Source organism: Gavialis gangeticus, unplaced genomic scaffold (genome assembly GCF_001723915.1).
Source record: "Gavialis gangeticus isolate Ggan-Ray unplaced genomic scaffold, GavGan_comp1, whole genome shotgun sequence".
NCBI lineage: Eukaryota > Metazoa > Chordata > Crocodylia > Gavialidae > Gavialis > Gavialis gangeticus.
In genome coordinates, this window is record NW_017729000.1 from 20,163,017 (window position 1) to 20,185,075 (window position 22,059).

Consider the following 22,059-nt stretch of genomic DNA (forward strand, 5'->3'; position numbering starts at 1 on the left):
TCTACAACTTGCTCAAACTGCTATATCTCCCAGTTATGCAGATGTATGAAGGGGACTGCTCAAACTCTAGAGGGGTGTGGTGGGATTGTCTACTAACATTTGTGAGATGTTCTGATACTATGGAAATGGGAGATCGCCAAAAATACTTTGAACAAAACCCTAACAGCCAGTATCAACAAGCGCCAGGCTTAGCTGTCAGTCCTGTGGTTTTCTGTCTTATACGTGCTACAGAACTGTTACTGCATCTTATGAGCAAGCCCAGGTAAAATTTGGGGTCAGATCTGAAACTGGTTTTGGCGGTGCTTCCACCGGGGCATCATTAAACCCTTAAATGTAGGGACCTTGTGTCAGGAGGATGATACAAATCAACAGGTTTAGGTGCTTCATGAAGCAAGATCGCCCAGCGCCTCAGCTGAAGGTATTTCTCAGGCTAGTAGGTGTTGTCGAGTCCACAGCTGTCTTGAGACCTGGAGTCTTTTGTCCTTACAGCACCTTCACTGCTTTATCAAACCTTTTTTTTTTTTTTTTTTTTTTTTACTGGGGGAGACTCCTGACAGAAGAGACTGTTCCCAAGTCCCCAAGGCTGAGCCCTCTACCAGACACTGGGCAGCCCTTTTGTGCACTGATTTCTGATCTTGGAGCTGCCAAGAGCTCCCATTCAACCTGAGAGAGGATAGATATGTCTCTCAAGCTAGCTCCCTAGCTTTTCATCCCTGACAATTGAATCAGTTGGTTCACACAATCTGATGCATTCAGTGTTTTAATCTACAGATGTTTGCAACAGTTTACAACGCAGCTGGTCACTGCTCAAGCAGAACTTCTAGTTACATGCTGTACCCGTTAGAAAAATTGGTTAGCATTGGTGGTGTCTACGTAGGTATAATCTACCTGGCTATTGCAGGTATAGTTATGGTATGTGATGATTATCCTTTGCCTTTGTTCCTCATCTTCCCTCACTTTATAGTGGATGTTTCTTTTCCTAGTCTCACTGTGTATTATACAGTTCAGGAACCTTTTGCCCCAGAAACTGGTGTACTACTTAAGTTGACCATTCCAGGGTCAGCTCCCAAGAAAGCATTGCCACCTCCTTTCTTGTTGTCACTGCAAATATTTCTACTGAATACAGCTCCTCTTTTTGAAGAGCAGGGCAACCAAAGAGTTGATCTGGTCCTGACCTAACTGGATTCATGTCTTCGATGATAAAAGTAGAAGTCTGGAGCATGACAGCACATGATAAATGCACAATGTCTCTGGTTTCTATCACTTTCAGTTTTTTCAAGAGTTTCAGGTTCTAACTTCAGATAACATGAAGCTCCTGGATTTTGTAGTGCAGGTGTATTATAGTTTTTTCTTTCTTTTAATAACCCTTCTGTAGTGGGTGCTATATATCTTATATACCATGACCAGCAAGCTGTTTCCTACACCTCAAACTTGCCTGTATGTTCTACTGATCCATGGACAGCCTAACTGAGGTGGGGTGTGCTGTCTAGGGTAGACACCTTGATGGTTCTTTTGCAGCCTGTGCTGACCTCTGTGGCAGTGTAACTCTGCTGGGAACAACTCCTGAGGTAGTTATCCAAAGCTAGCTTCGTGTACATATAAGTTAAGCATATGGTTGTTCATGCTTAGGCTTTAAGACAGGTAGTAACTTGATGTTACTGGACTTGAAGCCTAAGGCCAGAATGCTATTTCATGTTACATGCCAAAAATGATTGTCAGCTAGTCATTTTAATTGCTGGTTTTTGGGATCTTTGCACACTGAGTGATCCCATTCTTTCTGCAGTAGGTGCACATGCCCAATAGGCTGCACCCTGACCAGGTGCTATCTGTGTGCACCTGGGTGGGCACAATTATTACTGTAACCTGGTAGTCAGGAGGCCAAGAACAAGCTAAAGGGGATGTGGCTCAGTGAGATGGCTGCTAACCTGGAAGGAAAAGGACCTTGGGTTAGAGCCCGGACCCTTGCAGCTAATTGAGCAGAAACTTCCCTACCATTCTCCATCTATTTTTACATGCAAAGTCCAGTGGCTCATGGGTTAATTTAGTCGCATTAGTAAACCACACACAAATGCTTCTGGTTTCTCCTGCTCTGCAATACAGAGTATAACAAGGTCCTGGATGCTGGCTTGCAGCTGTTCATTTTTGGTAGCTCAGTGCCATCTTGTGGTGGCATATGAGTACTGCTAAGTCTTGCTGCTGGCATCCGCGCTACATCCCGGATGTGGAAGCTTCTCTAGACACAATACAGAACTGTTCTCAGAATAGTGCTTAAGGGGTTGTTGGCCAGTTTTGCCTGTCTCTTGCTGTGAAAGCAGCAGCATTAAGGTCATTCATGAAAGCAGCCAGTCACCCAAACCAAATAGATGGAAAAATGAGAAGGGCTCCTTGTTTGCTCATTAAACCCACAGAGACGAGAACTCCAAAAAAATTTTGCAGTGAAAGCCAGAGAAGACTGTATTTCTCCCTACTGACCATTTCATGGACAGCAGTGATGAGATGAAGTTACTGTTAATCCTCTACACAGCCTTACACTGTCCTCATCATTATGGCCATCTTCATCTTGCAACACCCACATCCCATCTTGGACCAGAGTTATCACACACTTTAGCAGCCTATACCACATTTGTTGTCTGGTTCACCCCGAAGTCTTTCACAGATGAGAGGCGCTTCTGTGGTTTATGCTTAAGACAGAAAGTGTAGTTGGGGAGGGGAGGGGAAGAGAGAGACATCTCCTACCACAGTACTGTTATCAGATAGTAACTGATAGTATGGTGATGGTTGCAATCACTGTAAGACAAGAACTATTATCATACCTGACAGTGGCATGTCAACTACTGGACCACCTGCTGCTGCACCCACTCCAAAGTTCAGTATTTTCAGAAAAAGAATTGAGAAATGCCTGGAAAAGGGCTCCCAGCATGCTGCATGAGTGAACCCATCATTCAGTCTTTCACAGCAGTCTGGGAATGTCCCACATTCAGTTCAATGCCAAAAGGCTTTGGCTTAGAGCTCACCATTGTCAGTTTTTCCTCCCTCCAGTGTGAAAAAAGTCCTAGCCAAGGATTTCTAGACCAACAAAAAACAGATTTTAACATAAAAAGTGTATAGTTAAAGATTCCAAAACACCCCGAGTACTCTACCCTGATGCCGCGATCACATGCTCAGCAGGTTATTTAACAATGGAAAAGCCTTACTGTTCCTGGGATATGCCGCTGTTAATATTCTAGCTCTACTGCTGGTGAAACCTAGGTTTGGTGAACACAATTAAATCTACAGAACAGTAATGAAGCAACCGTTAACCTGCCACCCTGCAGAGAAGGCTCAGCTTCACAAAATAGCCATCATCTCCGTTCTGTGGCTGATGCTGGTTCCCTGCCATTGTACAATAAGCCATTAAATGAACATGGACAAGACCAGACAGCAGCAAATGGAGGATGTGACTGTGTGTGCTATTTAGGGAATATATTAAAACCACCAGCTTTCACATGATGAACTGGGTAATATCAGGGAGACAGTCCTACCCTGTACTGAGGAAGACAGGGTGCAAATCAAGGACCTAGCTGTGAAAGGCTGAGATTGCAAACAAACCTCCAGGAAAAGTGGCCAAACACATGTGTATTTACTGGGGAGATGAGGCAGGTGTAGGGGGAGATCAGCTCAAGTGCAGCCTGCAGAGCCACAGAGCTTACAAAGGAGGATTGCTCTTGGTAGCTGCAACTCCCTCAGATCCCAGCAGGCACTTGAAAACTGAAGGCCGGGGCATAGAGGAGAAGGCACAAGCTCTATCTGACATGACAGAGGCAGGTTTGTCTTGGATTTGGTAATCCTTGGACTTCCTTACAGAACAGAAAGGGAGTCAGGGACCGAGAGAATTTCCCTTTTCGTATTCTAGAGACGGAAAACAAACTCCCATAGCCAGTCATTTGGAAGGAACAGCTGCTTTCTGTTTTTTAATAAAATGTACAAAGTAATAAAATCTCTTACATGAGGCGATGCAACAGAGCTGTTACAGAGATGACTCCAGGCTTCCCAACAGGCCTCAAGGCATGACGCCACGGCGACTACATCTGACCAGTACCGAGTGGCAAGAGAACACCGACACAACACAGACCCACCTTGTCCCTACTCACCTCCCACTAACCCGCCCCCCACGACCTTCCTCCCCACCCACCCCGCCCCACACTAAACTCCATGGCTGATTAGTCCCACATAACCTCCTAGCTAGTTTCTTCATGTCACGGTCGTCCCAGCTTTCTCTGTCCCCTTCTTACGATGCGGCATCACACAAGTGTTCAACATGTATATTACAGACTCTTAACTTAGTGACAGGTCTGATTTGCATGCATGTAAAAATGAAAACAACAACAACAAAAAATTAAGGCTATGCATAAACAAAAAAACCCCAAAGCAATATCTTTAAAGCTAGGTAGCAAGTAGCATTCATGAAACATAAGGCTTGAGGCTTATTGATTCTTCGGATCTGAATGGTTTCCATTTGTTTTTCCTTCTTAAATACCAAGGTACCATTTTTTTTTCCTTCTCTTGAATATGGATTTTCCTTCCTGGCTTGGGTGCTTAACTCAAGGATGTTATATTGGAACGGCCTCCAGGGGGTGCTACAATTCGCTTGCTTGCTGAACGCACACCCTCATCAACCTGGGTACCTGTAATTCAGACCAAAACAACAACCAAAGAGAGGGGAGACAGACAGGTTAGAGGGCTTTCTTGAGGACCATGCCATCAGGAGGTGCAAGGTCACTGCATACCCCACCAGAGGCTCTCCTCCTCTCCATTTGCCTGCTCCACCCTAAACAATCCCTTGCTGCTGCCCAACAGCCAGCAGCGACACTGACTTCTCCCTGGAGCTCCCTCCTCGACAGAAGCCACATCACAAGGAAGGAAGGGGCTTGGGGCCAGTGAAAAGGCCTTTGGTAGGTGTGTCAGGCTTGTGACCAGAAATCCATTTACTTTAGGGCAAAAAAAGGTTTAAGGTGTGCAGATACACTGTAAGCCCCCAGGCTTTCCTTAGGCTGGGCAGCTCTCCTAGTCACCTCCACAACCAGTTATGCTAAATCCAACTAAATCCCACCTTATATATCCTCTGGGACGTGGTGCTGTGGGATAATTCAAGCAGCAGCACCTTTCAGCTCACGCTCACCTGACAGACTAAATCCAGACTGATGGAGATTCCTGACCGGAGGAGTCTGTCGGGTGGGGGATCCCTTGGTGGAGCCTGCAGGGGTTCCCCCTTTAGGTGTGGCGGCCAGGTCGAACACAGGCCCGTCATACATGCCCCTGGGTACAGCATGCATCTCGGCCATCTATTGCAAGACAAAGCACAGAAGAAACAATGACACTGTTTCTTTTAGGCTGATGAGGACCATTTCTCTTAGGCATTTAGGCTGCAGACTTCAAAGCACTGAAGTCAGCTCGGATAGCTCTGCAAACAAACTGGCTTAAGAGCTAGAAGCAACCTAGTCATGGTAGCACATACCTCACTTGAGGACGGCCTAGTCTGTCTTGCTTCTTGGTCACTGTAACTGGCTTTTGAGGCTTACAGCACCTTCTCACCCACCTCAGATACCTTCTAAAGACCTTTAGGCTGCCATGGATGCACACTCATGCCCCTTGTCTATTGAGAGGCTTTCTATGGGACTTATGCCTCAGACTTACTATGCCTCAGGTCCCCATTTATTAAGAGAGTTATAAAGTGACCAAGAAGCAAGACAAACTAGGCTGTGCTGAGGTACATGCTACCATGATTAGATTGCTTCTAGTTCCTAAGCCAGTTGGTCTGTGGAGATATCTGAGCTAACTTTAGAGCTCTGAAGTCTAAATGCCTAAGAGAAACGGTCCTCGTCAGCCTAAGAGAAAGGATGAAGCACAACAGAAAAGTTCTTCACTGTGGAGTAATGTCACAAGAGGTAGTTTGGGGTCTCTCCTGCACCCCTGCCTTTAAACCTTTTTGCTCTACTCTGTGCCCTTCAGCCTGGCCTCCCAGAAGAGCTGTTTTACATAAACAGACCAATGATACACTCAGTCCAGTTTCCTTCCTTTGGGGGTGACACATATACCATTAAATTCAGATGTCCGGGCTGCTGGTTTTAAAAGTGTGGACCTTCCAGCACAGTTACTATGGCAGGAAATTCAACTATCATGGAAGAGAATGATTCAGGAAGGTAGGTCTGCTGGTGCCATCCATTACATCTACATGAAGGCCCTCAGGAAGTAGTAATTTCTTCCCGCACCCAGCGGCTCAATCTCCCACGTCCTGGGCTTCCCCACTTCCTTACCTTCCTCCTGGCTTTAATGCGTTTGTAGACATAGTCTGGGAAAGGACTGCAGGGGATGAAGCGCCCAGTCCCCTGTGTCACATGCAGGTTGCCGTCCTCCAACATGATCTTTCCTTGGCATATGACAACCAACGGGACGCCATGCAGCTCCATCCCTTCGAAGATGTTGTATTCAGCTGCCTGTAACACACAACCAAAGGCAAAAGGAGCAGAAAATGAGGCACCAGGAACAAGAGGAACTAAACCATGTAGCACGCTGTCCAGCCTCGGGCATTAACCAGCACTTGCTGCTTCAGAACTGTGTAGGGCCAAAGACTGGAATGAGCCCCAGCCAAAAACAAGAATAATGGGGGATAGGATGTGTTCAAGCTGCACGGGCAGAACTATGCGAGGAGCCTGGTCCTGCATTATCAGATGGAGGTCAAGAGAAAGTTGCACCAGCAGAGCTGTGTCAGAAAGCCTAATGCAGGCTGCTTCAGATCAGGATAGACAGTTATGTGCAGCCCTGGACTAAATGAGCAAGAGGTGGTGCCAGCCTGGAGTCGCTGTTAGTACTGCCCACCTCCCAGTGCTAAGCATCTTAACTCTGCCATTTTGGTCTTTCTTCAGCTGCTGACATTCAATTAAAGGCATGAAGGGACCTGATCTGTGATCGCTACAATTCTGCCTCCTACCATGTCACACATGCATGACAGGACACCCCAATTTTGTGATTGGGAATCAGACCCCCAATTGTGCCCTGCTTGCCAGTAGGGGGAAGCCAGGGATCATGATTCTGGGCTCTCTCTGCACCTGCAAAGGTGCCTAACAAGCAGCAGGTTGCCAGATCCACCAAGCTAGTCTGAGCTCCACCAAAGCTGGCTGACAATCAATGGACCATCGGCTGGACCAGGACTGCACTGGGGCTTGAACCAGCCCAGTCAAGCCACAGTGCCGTGTGCACACATTCATTTTGAACTGTGATGGAAACGAGCCACAAAATGATTACACATTCTTTAATAATTTGTGGCTGGTTTTGCTTTTTGTCATGCTATGAATTGCATGAACATGTAGCTGGGTTACACTTTAAGATACGATTAACTGGTTAATTGCATCTTAAAATAATGTCTGCCTTAGATTCAGGGGCCTTAGATTCAGCTCTCCTGGATGGAGGTACAGAACCACTGATAGTTCAGCTACTCTTTTCAGACATGCCCAGTCCAAGTACTCTCCTGCCCAGCACAGGACTTACTGATTGGTGGCTTTTAGCAGTGACAATCTTCACTGCATCAGGATCCCATATGACCAGGTCGCTGTCCGACCCCACTGCTATTCTCCCTTTCCGTGGGTATAGGTTGAAGATCTTGGCTGCGTTGGTGCTTGTCACTGCCACAAACTGGTTTTCATCCATCTTCCCAGTCGCCTGTTTAGACAAAAAACAGAAGGGCCATTCCTAACTCCACAGATCAGTAGTATCTCAAGGGGAGGGGAGGAAGGATGGGAACAGTATCCAGGAAACAAGTATGTCCCTTACATGAGCTTTGAGAATAGAAATGCAACAAGTCTAAACCAAAACAGCAATCCCCTTTAAAGCTGTGAGAATCTACCAAGGATCAACCACTGAAAGCTAAGGGCAAAGCCCATCTCCTCACATTTGTGTAGAAAAGAAAACCCCTCTATTACAAAGTACTTGGCTTTTGAAGATGGGTATAAGGCAGGGCAAACCTGGGGTCTAGCAACTCTTACAGATGTTTGCTTTTATCTGTATAATTCTCTGCAGTTTTCAGAGACCTTTCCATAGATTCAAAGCCATTAAAAATGGGGTAGGAACATTATGCTTGTTTTACAGATGGGAAATTGAGGTGCCTTTCCTGTATCATCTGGGACACCAGGGCAAGAGATGGGTCTTGCAAGTCTCCACTACACCATGGTACTGCTTCCTGCTTCACTGGTTTTAGCTCCTCTTACAAAATGATGTCAAGTGCTCATAGGACACAGTCTTGCTCTCCTCTTTCCTTGGCTTATACTAATTAGCCATTGAGAAGGGACATTCAGACCATGTCTTGTTCCCTGGGGTAGTTCTTGCCTGAATCACCCTCCCATCATCCCAGTCTGTTTCTTACCACTGCCTTATCCCAGATAACAGACATCCGCTCCTCAATGCCATTGGTCCCTTCAGGGATTGCTGTGAAGTTGTCTTTTCCAATTGCCTTCTGTGCGGTGCTGAATGTACAATGAGCACTTCCTGAAACCTGCAGGTCCCCACTGCATGGGACAGGGACAAAATGGTTAACATAGCTTGAAGCATAATGGTTAGCTTCAAGCATGATCTGCTCAAGTGCAGAGAGACAGGAGGATCAGAGTGATCTCTATGGTTGCCCGTGGTTCTGTCCATTTTCTCTTTCCATGTCCTGCTCCTCCTCCATTTCTATTCATACCTCTTCCCATTCGGCCAAGGCCACTTTGTGAATCAGAGTTTGGAGCGCTGTGACCTGTTTGGTCCAAATGAACCACTTGCCAATGATGCAAGCAAACCTAAGTTTACAAAGGATGAAAAATACCTCAGGTGCTGGAATATGGGGGGACATGAAAGGAAGGCAATAACCCAACTCTGGGGAAAACTGCTGGCAGATCTCTTAATGGCAATAAGTGGCTAGGACCTTGTGACTTTACAGCATATCAGAATGGGACACTGACCTCAATCAGGACAGCCTTTACCTCTAAGGGGAAAGAGTCCTGTATTAATCCTTTGGAAGGAGCATTCCCCTGCTAGATCACAGATGTCACTTCCCACAGCTTCATTATTTTTCTTATGTTAGACAAGGGGGAAAGAAAATTCTCCCAGATTTTTTACACCTCTGGGTCATTCTCTAGGCATCTTCCTCCCACTGCTGTGTCTCCAAAGTCTCATTCTCCTCCTAAACTTACTGGCCCTTCAGAACAAGAAACCTGTTGCATGCTCAGGACACTGCACACTAAGGAGGCTGTCATTAGCAAAGTCAAGAGGGATTCTCCGGCCCCTAGAGGCTTGTCAGTTTGCTACCAGAAAAGGCAAGGCTGGGGAGTTCATGCTGGGCATTATTCCCACTTCTCTTGTACAGCAGACTTGAGGGTGCAGCACTCAATCTCTCTACTGGGCAACTGCATCTCTCCCATATCTCCGTGGTCCCGTATCCTTCCCTTAGTAGCACCCTAGGCCACACAGGTGCCCTTTCCACCAAAGGCAACCAAGTGGGGTTCAAAACACAGATGTGAATGGTTAAATGATTAATTGTTTAACAGGTAAGACCAGTAACAAGTCGTTATAGCTAACTGGCTATTGGTTAGCGCAGGGTGGGGTGAAGTCTGGCATGGAAGTAGGGAGTGGGGGGCAGGGAAGCCATGCAGTGCCCCAGCAGGAACTGGAAGGTGGCAGGGCAGGCAGGAGAGTGGGAGGAGGAGGAGAGAAGGGACTAGTTTCCACTAAAGATGGAGCAAGCAGTCGAAAAGAAGCCCCACCTGTCTGTGGCAGCATGCAGTTCTGCCTCCCCCTGCACTGTGGCAGCCAGTCCGGGGCAGCTGTCTGCAGTAGGTTAGAGCCAGCTCACCACCCTCTGGCCCTCTGCGGTGCAGCTGGGGGCAGCAGCACAGAGCAGCTGGCAGCAAGGCTGGAGCAGTGTGGGGCAGGCTCCTCTCCATCTGCACAGAGAGCAGCGCAGATGGGACAGCAAAGGAGTACGCAGGGCTGGTCCCAGCCTGGGCTGCAGCAGGGGACTGTGTGGGGAGATGCTGCTGCTGCTGTTGCTGGGTAGGGAAGGGAGTGGGGGAGCCTGGCTTCACTTTGTGGGAAGTCCTGCAGGCGATGGGGCGGAGGCAGGGAGCACCTGCCCTATGTGTGCAATATGTGTAATTGGTTAACTGATATTATTAGAAGAGTTTAAACAGATAATTATTTAGATAATATTTACATTCCTCATTCAAATGAACCTCAGCTTCTCCAAGAAACTTTAATAATTATCAGCTTGTACAGTAGGCAGGCAAGCTTCTTTGGGTAGATGTGATAGCTTTTATTAGACCAACTGAGTCGTTGGAAAAGAAAATTCCAATTACTCAGTTGGTTTAATAAAAGATATCACATCTACCCAAAAAAGCTTGCCTGCCTATGTCCTTAGACCAACACAGCTACAACCCCAAACCCTGCAGCTTGTACAGTCAAGTTAAAGCTATACTCTTCACTACCTCAAACTGCTCTACAACAGTGGTTCTCAAACCTGTTTGAGACTCCAGGCACCCCATGGGAAATGCCAACTTTTAGTTTCCACTATGGAAAAATATTAGAGCAATTCTTCTGTAGCAAAAAATTCAGAAACACAACAACAGGTCAGAGTGGTTCTGACATGGTGGGTTCCTATTTGAAATCTCTGGATTTCTCTTGTGAATCATGTTTGCACACCTAACAGTGCTAACATTTGCATGATACCCTGTAACAATCTTGAACGGATCTCCAGGCATCCCAGGGTGTCACAGCAGCCTGGTTAAGAATCACTGCTTGAAAGAGAGAGACTTAATAAAGCCCTCAGTGACTGAGCTCCTTTCTCTGGCTGGCTATATTCATATGTACTGACAGCAGAGGGAAGCAGCGAGTATCTTTAGCAAGGAAATGTTACGTTGTTCTCCAGAAACTTCCTGGCTCCTGGGTATGCAGAGACCAGAGGATGCACAATAATTAGGAAGTCATTTTGGCGGAGTGGGAATAAACCCCCCCTTTAAGCCATGTCTAATGATAAGGAAACTACAGTGATTGCTGGGTTTCCAGATGGACCAGGCTTGAAACAGAAAAGCAGTGATGCAATTATGCTGAGCCCACAGATTGTGTGTGCAAACCTGGGTTTTAATCCACTGATAATCTCCATCTTCCCTTTATAATTTCTGCCATATGTCTAAGCTGCTGCACAGGCAGAAATCTAACAGGGCAAAACATTCCCTAAATGCACAGCCCCACTGGGGCCCCTTATTATGCTAACCCACTCTGGACAAACAAAGGAAGCAGTACCCCGAGGTGATCTGTGCATAGCTCAGGACAGGCATGTGTGGGTTTCCAGGGCTACATGGTTCTTCTTTCTTTTCTTTTTTCCAGCTAGTAAATGTGGAACTCATATGACATAATGGATGGATAAGGCTATGGAGGGGCCATGTTCACTATTTTACAGCTTAACCACAGGTCTGGCTATCTGCCTCCAATGTTAATCTGCACTATTTGAAATCATTTCATTTCTGGAACATGCAGGCAGCACTGCTGGTACCCTCAGTGCTGAACTAGGCTACTGCTGGCCAACCCAATCTTAGACCGAACTGCAGCAATAGCAAACGCTTTAAATCCTGACCATCTTCCCCACACCCCTAGCAAACCTCTCTGTCTGGGCCCACACAGCATGGTCTTTCTGGAAACCATTCCTGTTACCAGTGCTTTGAACAAAAACATCATCTGATGGCCAACAAGCAGCACCTGCTCAACATACATGCTCAGGAGTAAAGCCATTAATGTGCATGTGTTGTAGATCTGGCTGACAAATGGTTTAATGTATTGCATGGCATTTCTGTGTATCCATGCAGTTAACACATCCTCCTGGGAGAAGGCGGGTACCATCCTTTGTGTAAAGCTTAATGGGGCCACAAGTACCAAGAGGTCTTGGTTAAATGTCATTTGCTCCATATTTTCAACATAGCAGAGCAGGAGATGGAGAATTCAGCTGCTCACTGAGTACCTCCAGGGCAAAGCTCTCTTTCCTGTGCTTGTAAGTTCAAACACCGCAGCTCAGAGCCTCTCAGAACCTGGAGCACTGGAAATTTCAAATGCAGTTTTACAGCTGGCCGTCAAACAGTCCACGATTTTAACTGTGTGTCTCAGTTGAAACTCACTCTCTGCCAAATCCACCCCTGACACTGATCCATTTGAGTCGCAGCCTTCCCAAATGATGCCGACACCACAGCCACCTAAGGCACAGGCTCTCATGCCTGGGTGGAACTGGGTTCTCATGGCCCCACTGTATTCAGGGGGAGGGGAGGTAGAGTTTTTTCTCCAAATGCAAACCACTCACCTGGCCAGTAAGGAGTTGATGTAGTCAGGGGTTGTTGGATCTGGACTCAGGGGCGGGGAGGTCACAAATGCAGCAGCCTTGGCCCAGTTTTTGCTCCAGTAGTGTGTCCCATCCGTTCCAAGACTGGCTGTGATAGGCTCACCAAACACCACATTACCTGGTGGGGAGAGACACAGATGGACTTCTCAGCATGCAGTGTTATTTGGCTAAATTTGGAGACATTCCCGCTTGTGAACTGGACCTTCCACATTGGCCTTTTTTGATTTATGACCCTGAACACAAGAGGTTGGTGAGAAGCAGCAATGGGGACTACCTGTGGCAATGGGCCAGGTACAGTCCTGGTCCTGGCACTCAAAACCTGGGGTTTCGAGCTGCTGGTGCTACAGACTCTAGGAGTTTGTCCTGAAAGTGGTCACTTCTCTCTTGTAAGACTTTACATGACTGAGCAACCTCACGAGTTCCTAGCAAGACAGCCTGGCCCCACCAGGAGGACTGCTCTAGTCCAAACTTCACCCAAGTACTCTAAGCAACAGTGTGAATGCAGGAATCCTGCAACCTGGATTTGTGCCTGTTGTCTTGTGATCTCTGCCAGGTATCACGATGAAAAGCATCCTGGAAATACCTGGCAGGAGTCAGGAATCCTCCCGACTGGCTGCTTAGATTGAGAGATTGTTACGGGCAGAGGAATTTAGCTGGACCAGACATGGGGCAGCAGTTCAGTATTCTGGGCAAAGGGTCAACTTCTCGCATCACGATTCATTTCTATCTCTCTATTACCTTTCCTTCCCCCGCCTTCGTCTCCTTCTCTTGATATTTTTCAGTTAGGTAAATATTTTCCAAATGCCGTAAGGGCCTGGCAAGCTCCAAGCTCACACATCTAGTCTCTCAATCATACACTAGTGCCTTTCAAGCAAATGCTGCAGCTTGGTCCAAGGGAAGGAGTGAATTGGACTGCCTGAGGCAGAGACCACCAGGCTTTCTACAACATTAATGCTGGTCACAATGACAGCTGCTCCACCTCCCAGCATTTCCACCCTTTCTACACCCTTTGGAAAGGGCCTTGGCAGCAAACAGATCTGAGCAACACTCCTCAATGCTCTGTCTGATTGTTGTTAGCTCCACTAGGATATAAGTTTCTTTGGCATAATTTGTGGAGGCCCTAAATCTTCCTCCAAGCCTCTCATTGTAATGCAATGGGCTGTTCTCTCTCCCCACAAGGCCATGAAGTGCAATATTCTTTGATGCCCTTTTATTAATTGAGTAAGGACCTATTTTTTCTCCTTCACTCGCTTGCCAAAAAACAGCTGAAAAGGGAACAGTGCAGCAGCCCTAATTATAGGAACACAGGGATAGTGAACATAAAGGGACCTCGTTGGGGTCCAACTCCTACGTATTGTAGGCAACCTCATCATCTCACCCCATTCAAATTTATCCAATCTCCATTTTAGAACTAGGTAGGCTGTTTGCCTGCACTGTTCCCAATGACAGCTGTCCCTGAGGCCACATTTCCACCATGACACTGATCCAGCTTGGCTCTCAGGCATCCACAGAAATGCCTGCGGAGTAGAACAACGGGGTAGATCTGGAGGTTGGGATTCAATCCCAGATCCTGCTACACCCAACAGTGAAACGGGAAGGCCCTATAATTCAGGCCTCATACACTAAGGGCTGGCTCCAGTGAACCAAGACTTTCAAACACAAGAAAAACATGTCTCCCAGTCAAAGTTAGAAGCAAGGAAGAAGAGAGGGGAGAGCCATGCTTTGGATAGGAAAAGGGAGAACAGGTCAGTCAGCTTCTTCATTTATCATGTCTTGGGAGGACAAGAGCACGTAGGCTTGTACTGGGTGGGTGCGGGCAGTTTCTTCCCCTGCCAGAAGCATCCTGCCTGCCAGATGGAACTCTCCCCACTGCCAGAAAGGCGCAGAGGCACCCGCTGAAAGCTTTGCCCCATCAAGAGAGGCCGGGGATATTTTTAGCAGCTCAAATCACTTGCATTAGGACAGTTCGTGTCCTCTTGGCAGAGAAAATGCTTTCTGGTCTTAGATAAACTTTGGTATTCAAACCATTGACCCGCCAGCCCAGAAAATGTTGCTACCTGATGTTCTGGCTTCTGGCAGGCAACCAAAGGCAGATCCCCCAGGCTGAGAACAGGCCTCCCATTAATCACAGACATTACCTGGTGACTAGCGTTATGATGGTTTTTACATTCAGAGAGGTCAGAGAAAGACTGAACCTCTTTCTGTGTGTCTCTCTCTCTCTCTCTCACACACACACACGCACACACACACACACACACACACACCAGCTAGTGACACAGAAACCTTGGTGATAGGTACTGCAGAAAAAACAGATAGGTTAGAGAGCATGCCCAAACACATACCAACGGTTTCCCATTTCATATAACTGTCAAGATAAGTTTGCACTACTCACACTTCACTAGCTCTTTGCAAAACCCCACGCTGACTGGCTGACGTGGAGATGTGGGAAGCACTAAAATAGGTCAAGGGACAAATCTCCTTGTTTGGAGCAAAGACAAGGGCACAGGACCCTTCTGAACAGGGTGCCTAGCCACACAAAAACCCGAAGATGAAAAAGGAAATCTAGGAGGGATGAGACAAAGGCTGCCCACCTTTTTTCCTGGCTTGTGAGATGAGGTCTGCAGCACTCTTGCTCATCACTTTGGTCACATAGAGAGGACAGTTGGTCTGGCTAGCAATGGTGATGGCACGGAAAACAGCTTCAGCTTCCAGCTGGAAGAGCAAAAGTGACACACAAAGGTTGTAAATAACCCATGGTGAAGACAAGATACCAGCTATCTAATAAAGGCATGAATCCTACTAGTGCAAGGTCACTGCACGTGTCCAGGGGCACCCTCTGCCACAAAAGCATCCATCTCCCATTGTGTTTAAATGGTTCGCTGCATAAAACATATGCTGCCCATCATGCTGATCAACATGGTCTTGTTGCTGCCATGTGCTCTAGATGAATCTGCCCATTTTCTTTCATTTCATTCTTAGCCTGCGAACAATTTGGGACAAGGAGTGTCATTGGCTTTGTGGTCCTAAAGCACCTAGAGTTTGTGACCAGGGCTCCCAGGAACTGGCACAAACCTACAAGATCAAAGTGTTGTGTAACACTTGGGCTGAAATCCCGATAGAGAAGCTTGACAGTTTTCAGCAATGTTGAATTAGATGCTGAGCCCTGAACAGAATCTAGATGCAGATCTTTTGCTGTTCACTACCCAAGCCCACCAGCTCCTTTGCACAGCTCCTGAAATTAGCTTTTAACAATGATATGCAACAATAAATCTATTAAATGCTACATATCCAAATAACAGGAACAGCTTTCAAAGGGGGTATTATTAACCTGTTTTTCGTGGAGAAACTGAGGCATGGATGTATCAACCAACTTGCCCATGGTCACACAACAACCCAGAAACAGGGCCAAGCCTCCGAGTTCCCAGTCCAACCCTCTTTCTATTGGAGTGTGCTGTCACTACAGGATCACTCTGCATTTGTTTAAAAATTAACATCTGGCTGTGTCTGTGGATGAGGCTATTCTGCTGGTAGTTCTGCTTCTGTCTAAGTCCGTTTGTGCTGCTAACCTGCTGCTGGGCAGTTCACCGTCCTCTGACATCAGCCTACACTTGAATAGCTTGTTTGCTGTTAGGCCTGGGAAGATTTTCAACACTTTAGCAAGCAGGATATCTTTGGCATATTACATCACCTCCCATTAAGCATGAGCTATACCTTTGTAAAGGGCTGGCCAAGATTTTTCGCTACGGTTGGTGTCAAAGTTTCAAAATTAGGAAGTTTAAAAAGAACCCTCCAAACCTTAAGATAACATACCTATAAGAGAAAGAGGCCTATTCCTCTGGCATTCAGAGGCTCCCAGCTGGCAACAATGCAGACAGAGCTTCTTGGATCATGCAAACCCAATTCCTCCCACATACTAGGTAAGCTGACCAGTGCACACACCTTCACGCTATGTCCATCAGGGCTGTTCGACTCAAACAAACCTTCCATTTAGGCTCTGAACCAGTTCTTGGGTTCAAAGAATAACAATGTAAACACTGAAATATTTGTACACGCACTTAAGAGCCAATACACTAGATTTGTATCTATGCAGCAAATCTACTGTATTCAGCTGTGCCACCTTCAAATATGTTCTGCGCATGGCATTTGCTCATACATCCATTTTTATTTCCAGCCTAGTGCTTAACAAATGGGTTTGTACTTTTTGATTTGAACATGTCTGCAGTGCAAAAAGGGAGCTTTTTGAAGCACCTGATATCCTGTCACAGAGAGGTTGTGCTCACATATGCAGAATGTGATTTGGGTGTATAGTTCCTAGGTAAACAGTCACTGTTGGTCCCTACTGCTTCTTCACCTGGTCCTAATCCAATCCCATCATCATCCCCTGCATGTCTGGAGAACTGGGCATGCTACAGAAACCCGTTTGATTATGCTCAGAAACCCAACCCTTGTCCCATGAAGCTGAACTCTAGTAATGTTTCTACAATTGTTCCTTTACTGAAGGCAGAAAGGCAAAGTTCTTGAGAACCAAATGATCAAAGCAGCAAGGAGAGAGATATTTACCCACACAATTCCCATTAAGATCAATGGAAATCATGCTATTAAACTCCTTGCACGAACAGCCTTTTATAACATTGAAATGTTCTATTCAGCTTCTCATAAATGAGCAGCTCTCCTATCTCCTGCATTTTCATAATTGTTAGAGGCTGGAAGGGACTTCACAGATCATCAGTTTTTGCAGGGCTCTATCAAATCAACTGCCCAACTAAGAATCAGTGAAGTAGCTCATTGCCCATCTGACTTCACATACTCATGAACAAACTAGATTATGTTGGGTTCATCTGCATGTGTCAGTCATCTAGTCTCTATGAGGAGACAATTCCACACGGACAATGCTCGGACAGAGGAATGCAGTCCTATACCACTGTAACAGTGGAGGTGTCTTGACAGATATTGGGTAGTAGATGGCCTGAGCTCCCAACTTTGTAGGTTTGGGAGAAGAGAAAATACAAGAAATACATAACACCACAACTTTAGACTGATTGTTGCATTGGGGAATAGGTGGGATATAAACTTCTAGTGAGCATCGCTACCAGAGAACATGGCATGTCAAATTCCAATTTTTCCTTCATGTTTAAAGCACCGTTCTAGTAATAAAAAGTGGTTGTGTACAAACAGCAGTTCACTATCTAGCAGTTTTGCTCTCTGTGCATATAAGGAGAGTTTTCGCTCCTCTTACTACTGTACATCCAACATAGCTAAAGTTGGGAGTGGTCAGGCAGATTCATTACTTCCCCTGTACTTCAGCAATTTCTAACCATACTATGTAGTAGTTCATTCTTCAACACCCTGGTTTTGCTGAAGGTGATAGGCTGCTGTTGGTAGTCTAGGCAGAGAACAACCACCAAAACAATCTCCCATGTGATTTTTCCCAGGAATAGATGGCATAACAATTTGCCTGGAAAGAATAAATAATACAAGCAGACTTTCTGATCACAGGCTCAATGTAGTGAACTAGCCATCTGCAGTGTAGGTACAACAGCACATCTGGAAGCTGTTAATGAAGAGACTCTTAAGTACTTACAAAAGAGAAAATAAGTATGAGTTAGGAAAAATAGCTTGTTCTGTATTTGCTAAGATGCTATGATATAGATTCATTTAGACAGAATATATATATGGGGCTCCTAGTGCCAATTTGACAGTCACTTTTCCAATCCATCCCACTTCAAGACCAAACAATCCACGATCTTTTACCAGTTTGGGACAATGAAAACTGCCTTCTGATGACAGAAGAGTTTCAAAGTCCTACCATAACTGCAACAGCCAAATAATGGCCCAGATGCTTAGGTGGTGTAAGTGGCATACTTGCCACTGAAGTCAATTTACACCAGCTGAACATATGGGTCCAGTTTTCTATGGAGAAAAACCTTTTCATGTCCCACATTTCAAAATGAGCAAGCTTACATTATGCAAATCTCAAGAGTAATACAATACTCTTTTCATTCCTCTAATTTAAGCTAATTTATTTTCTTCTGAAGTATAAATCTTCACAAAACGTCCCCTCCCAACTCTGCTATTATAACAGCTTATAGTTATTTTTCTCTCTCTTTCATGTGCTGTGGAAAACTGAAGGCAGCTTTCAGCAGGCAGCAACTACAAGCTGCCATTTCAAATATTAATCTAAGATTAGACTAAACTCAAATTAATGGGCCAAATAAAAATGAAGCCTGTATCCTAAAATTAGACATAATCCAATTAGTGTCTTAGCAATAATTCACAATTAGGAAATCCCCTAGTCCCATTGCCAAGGGTTGTGTGTGTCTGATTTTAACACAATTAAGATTTGAGGTAGAGATTAGACTAGGGAGAGGCTGGAATTTGTGTGTTCATGAGTTTCCCTTACAAGACAAATAAACTTTGACACAGCAAATGATGCTTTTTTTGAAAAAAAAAAAATGCTCTAATAGTGCATTTACTCTATGATCTCAGGCCTTCTAGCCCAATTGCATACTGAGCCTGAATGCCCCACAACTAACCTTAAGTTTATGCTACAGCCAGACACCACTAATTTCCACTGTTTATCACATTTCAGGAAGACCCACAGGCTCCTGCTTATTACTTAGAAACTCAATCATTATTGAAAATGGTTCATCACTGAAGCTCCCCCTTCACCCACAGTGATGATGGTTTAACGGCTGGATACTTAAGGCAGAACTATTAGATGCCATTATGCTGAGGAGGGCTGTGCTGTGTGTAGAAAATGCACCCATATAACAGGATGAGTGCAAAGAACTCCTTTTTTTTCCTTATGCTTCTCTCTCACCTCCTCTGGTCTACTCAGCACGTGGCCTTCTGGGCCAGTTATTCCCATCTCCAGCATCCTAGTTTGCTCCTAGAAGAATGAAAAAAAGAGGGTATTAAGGGACTCTGATTTTGATAAAACAGTTCATGGAAAAACAAATACCATCACAAGCAACACTTCCTAAGGGCTCAGACTATCTATCATACAGCACAATGGATCTCTAGCTGCTCAGCAGACAGTCAATTCTTTGCAAAGTCGCTGCTGGTGGTTCACAAGCACACCAAAAACAGAGGCAGGGAAATGCAAAAGGTGAAAGAGGGACTGGTCACACACACACACCTCCTTTGGTATAGGTCTCTAGAACAAATGCGCATGAGGGAGGGTTACAACACACATGGAAACAAACAAAAAAAAATTCCAATCCTGAAAAAGGCCCTTAATTCAGTTTACAATCCCTTTGTCCAAAAACAATCCAAACAGCCTGAGGCCACTGAGGAAAAGATATACAAGTTAAACACAATCCAACATGGGCCAAACTGTCTTCTCAGTTAGACATGCAACTCCTCTGACATACCTAAGGTTGCACTGGCATGAATGGGAGCAGAATCTAGTCTCATGTCAAAATATTTACAACAATTAGGGGCTTGGTCGTTCGCCCCCAAGCAATCAGCAGAACAGTCTACTGCTATAACCAGGGACTACAGCCATGGATAAGTGGTGTCGTTTATACAAGTTAGCCTTGAATTTATACTTGCTGTCCAGAACCTGCATTTGTTTTCCATTTACCACTAATTCTGAATAAACCTCACTTGCCAGAGAACCAGAGAGGTGCTCAAAGGAACATACAGTCATTCTCAACCCCGGCATTCAGCATGCCAACTCCTGACATCGCTCTTTGTGCCATCACTCATCTTTGGTGAAGCAGGTATTAGTTACATGGGGAATAGCAGCGAAGGCCAGGGGAGACATCTATCTACCCATTAGTTGTTTTTGAATGTCAGGCATCCTCAAAAATGATCAAGCCATGAATGAGGCAGAAATTCTGAATCCTAACATTACGATATGAAATGCCAATGTGCCTTTTGTGCCATCATGTAAGCACCTTTCAGCTTTTATAACCCTTAAGGCAGATGCTACCTTTATTTTTATGTCTCATAGCACAAAATGATCACACAGCAGCTGTGAAGGTGTGACTCCAGCTGCGACTGATGGTTAATATTTGTAAATAATTTGAACAAAGGTTGCTACTTGAGGGCTGTGCATCTTACACTTTTTGTCTTGGGCTGCAGAAAGAGAGGTGAAAAACTGTTTCCTTTCTGATATTTTTATCAAACACAATAATAAAGTCTTTCATCCAGACTATTTTCAAAACAGCCCTCGAAACTTCCTTCTTAAAAAAGGTGGAGGGTCCCTGACCAGCCTAATCTAATCCTAATTTGGATTCATGGCCCATTTGTGTAAGTATCATCTTGGAATGGAGAAATAATTTCCAAATAGACAAAACTCGAGTAAATGTAACTTGCAACTTTTTATTTTTTTGTGGTCAGGATACTGAAGTAGACAAAAAAACCTCTATCTAATTAAGGCTCATTCCTCGATCACACCACTTTCATGTGAAAATACCCATGAACTTTAAATGTTGTGATGAAAAATATGTGGAGAGAGAAAGATTCTTGCATTCTGAAGGGCTCTGAGTGCTTGATTTGGAGACTCTTTAAACCCCCAACCCACCAGAGAAAGGAAAAGCCAGAGTGAGGATGTGGTACAGCATACACCTGAACAAATTTCTCCCCTGCACCTCAAAAATCTCTCCCTGAAGGGCTCCTATTCCCCCTACATGCAACACCAATGATAATACACTGTGCCAGTGCAACCTTAAACTGAAGAAGCATCATCCCATTAATCCAGCTCCACAAGCTGACTGCTTGTATGAGACATTCCCTTATTGCTCTGACATTTTGCACTCTGTGTTATAATGCAGCAGTGGTCTGGTGCACTATAAGGTCCTTTGCTTTCAAATGCAGCACCCAGCATTAGTAACTCCAACCACAGCTGTGCTGGATTCAATGGACCATTCTGTTCCATTAGGTTAATCACCAACTCTGGGCATCAAGTTTTCTTGCACTGAATTGAGATGCCCTCTATTGCGTTGTGGACTTAACACGCAAGATAAATGAGCGTCGTTTGTGCATATGAGTGAAATGCACAGGGCACTCTGAAACCTCTGTTGTTGCCTAAGAGCAAAAAACCCAACAGAAGTTAATATAAAACAACAGAAGCTCATCCAGATGGAAAATATTAATCTTCTTTTGATAGGGGCTGGATTTGCTAATGATGGCGACAACATGTCTAGAAAAAACAAAGAGCCGTCATGCAACCAAGACTCTGGCACCAAAGAGTCTATGGATACAAAAGTAGCTCCTACAAGAAAAGTTCAGGTAGCAGCTCCTTCCCAGGCACATTCTGCAGCTTGACTCTGATGAACCAGGCATATAAGCATTCAAAAAACAGCTGGCTCTAGGAAAGCTACAGTCAGAAAAATCCCTTTCTAATACTTCGGGAATAATGGATTCAAAGCATTTCTGAGAAATCATCTGGCTTCCTCTGATGAGAAGCAGCAAGCACACAGTCATGGGTATCAAGTTTCAGAGAGCAACTGAATACACTCTCAGCAAAACTAGTACCAGCATTGCTGAAAACAATACTGTGGAGAATTCATCTTGCAACATCTACCTAGGTAATAGTTTGGTGCCCAATTATAATACAATCTAGTGCTATTTGGAGAAGGTGGGGGAAATGACATCCATTTCCAAAGTGCACGTGAAAAAAAAGTAAGTTGGGAGATGCCACTCTGTCTTATAAGGAATTAGTT

At 45.2% G+C, this 22,059-nt stretch overlaps 1 protein-coding gene and 1 long non-coding RNA gene across 3 annotated transcripts in view; one reads left to right on the forward strand and one right to left on the reverse strand.

Annotated features, from left to right (window-relative positions):
- Positions 1-4,285: 4,285 nt before the first annotated feature.
- The window catches only part of DPYSL3 (dihydropyrimidinase like 3), a 93,980-nt gene continuing 76,206 nt past the window's right edge, over positions 4,286-22,059 (reverse strand). For both annotated transcript variants that reach the window (XM_019506388.1, XM_019506387.1), the window contains exons 7-14: positions 19,209-19,277; positions 14,980-15,100; positions 12,350-12,506; positions 8,396-8,537; positions 7,525-7,695; positions 6,294-6,473; positions 5,159-5,321; positions 4,286-4,664 (exon numbers count right to left, since the gene is read on the reverse strand). In XM_019506388.1, the coding sequence (XP_019361933.1) occupies positions 4,576-4,664; positions 5,159-5,321; positions 6,294-6,473; positions 7,525-7,695; positions 8,396-8,537; positions 12,350-12,506; positions 14,980-15,100; positions 19,209-19,277 (1,092 nt within the window). In that variant the 3' untranslated portion in view covers positions 4,286-4,575. The remainder of the gene's footprint in view (positions 4,665-5,158; positions 5,322-6,293; positions 6,474-7,524; positions 7,696-8,395; positions 8,538-12,349; positions 12,507-14,979; positions 15,101-19,208; positions 19,278-22,059) is intronic.
- LOC109290017 lies at positions 4,699-10,888 on the forward strand. The gene is made up of 4 exons (XR_002095488.1): positions 4,699-4,711; positions 5,700-5,702; positions 7,787-7,793; positions 10,808-10,888. It is a non-coding gene; the product is annotated as an uncharacterized LOC109290017 (long non-coding RNA).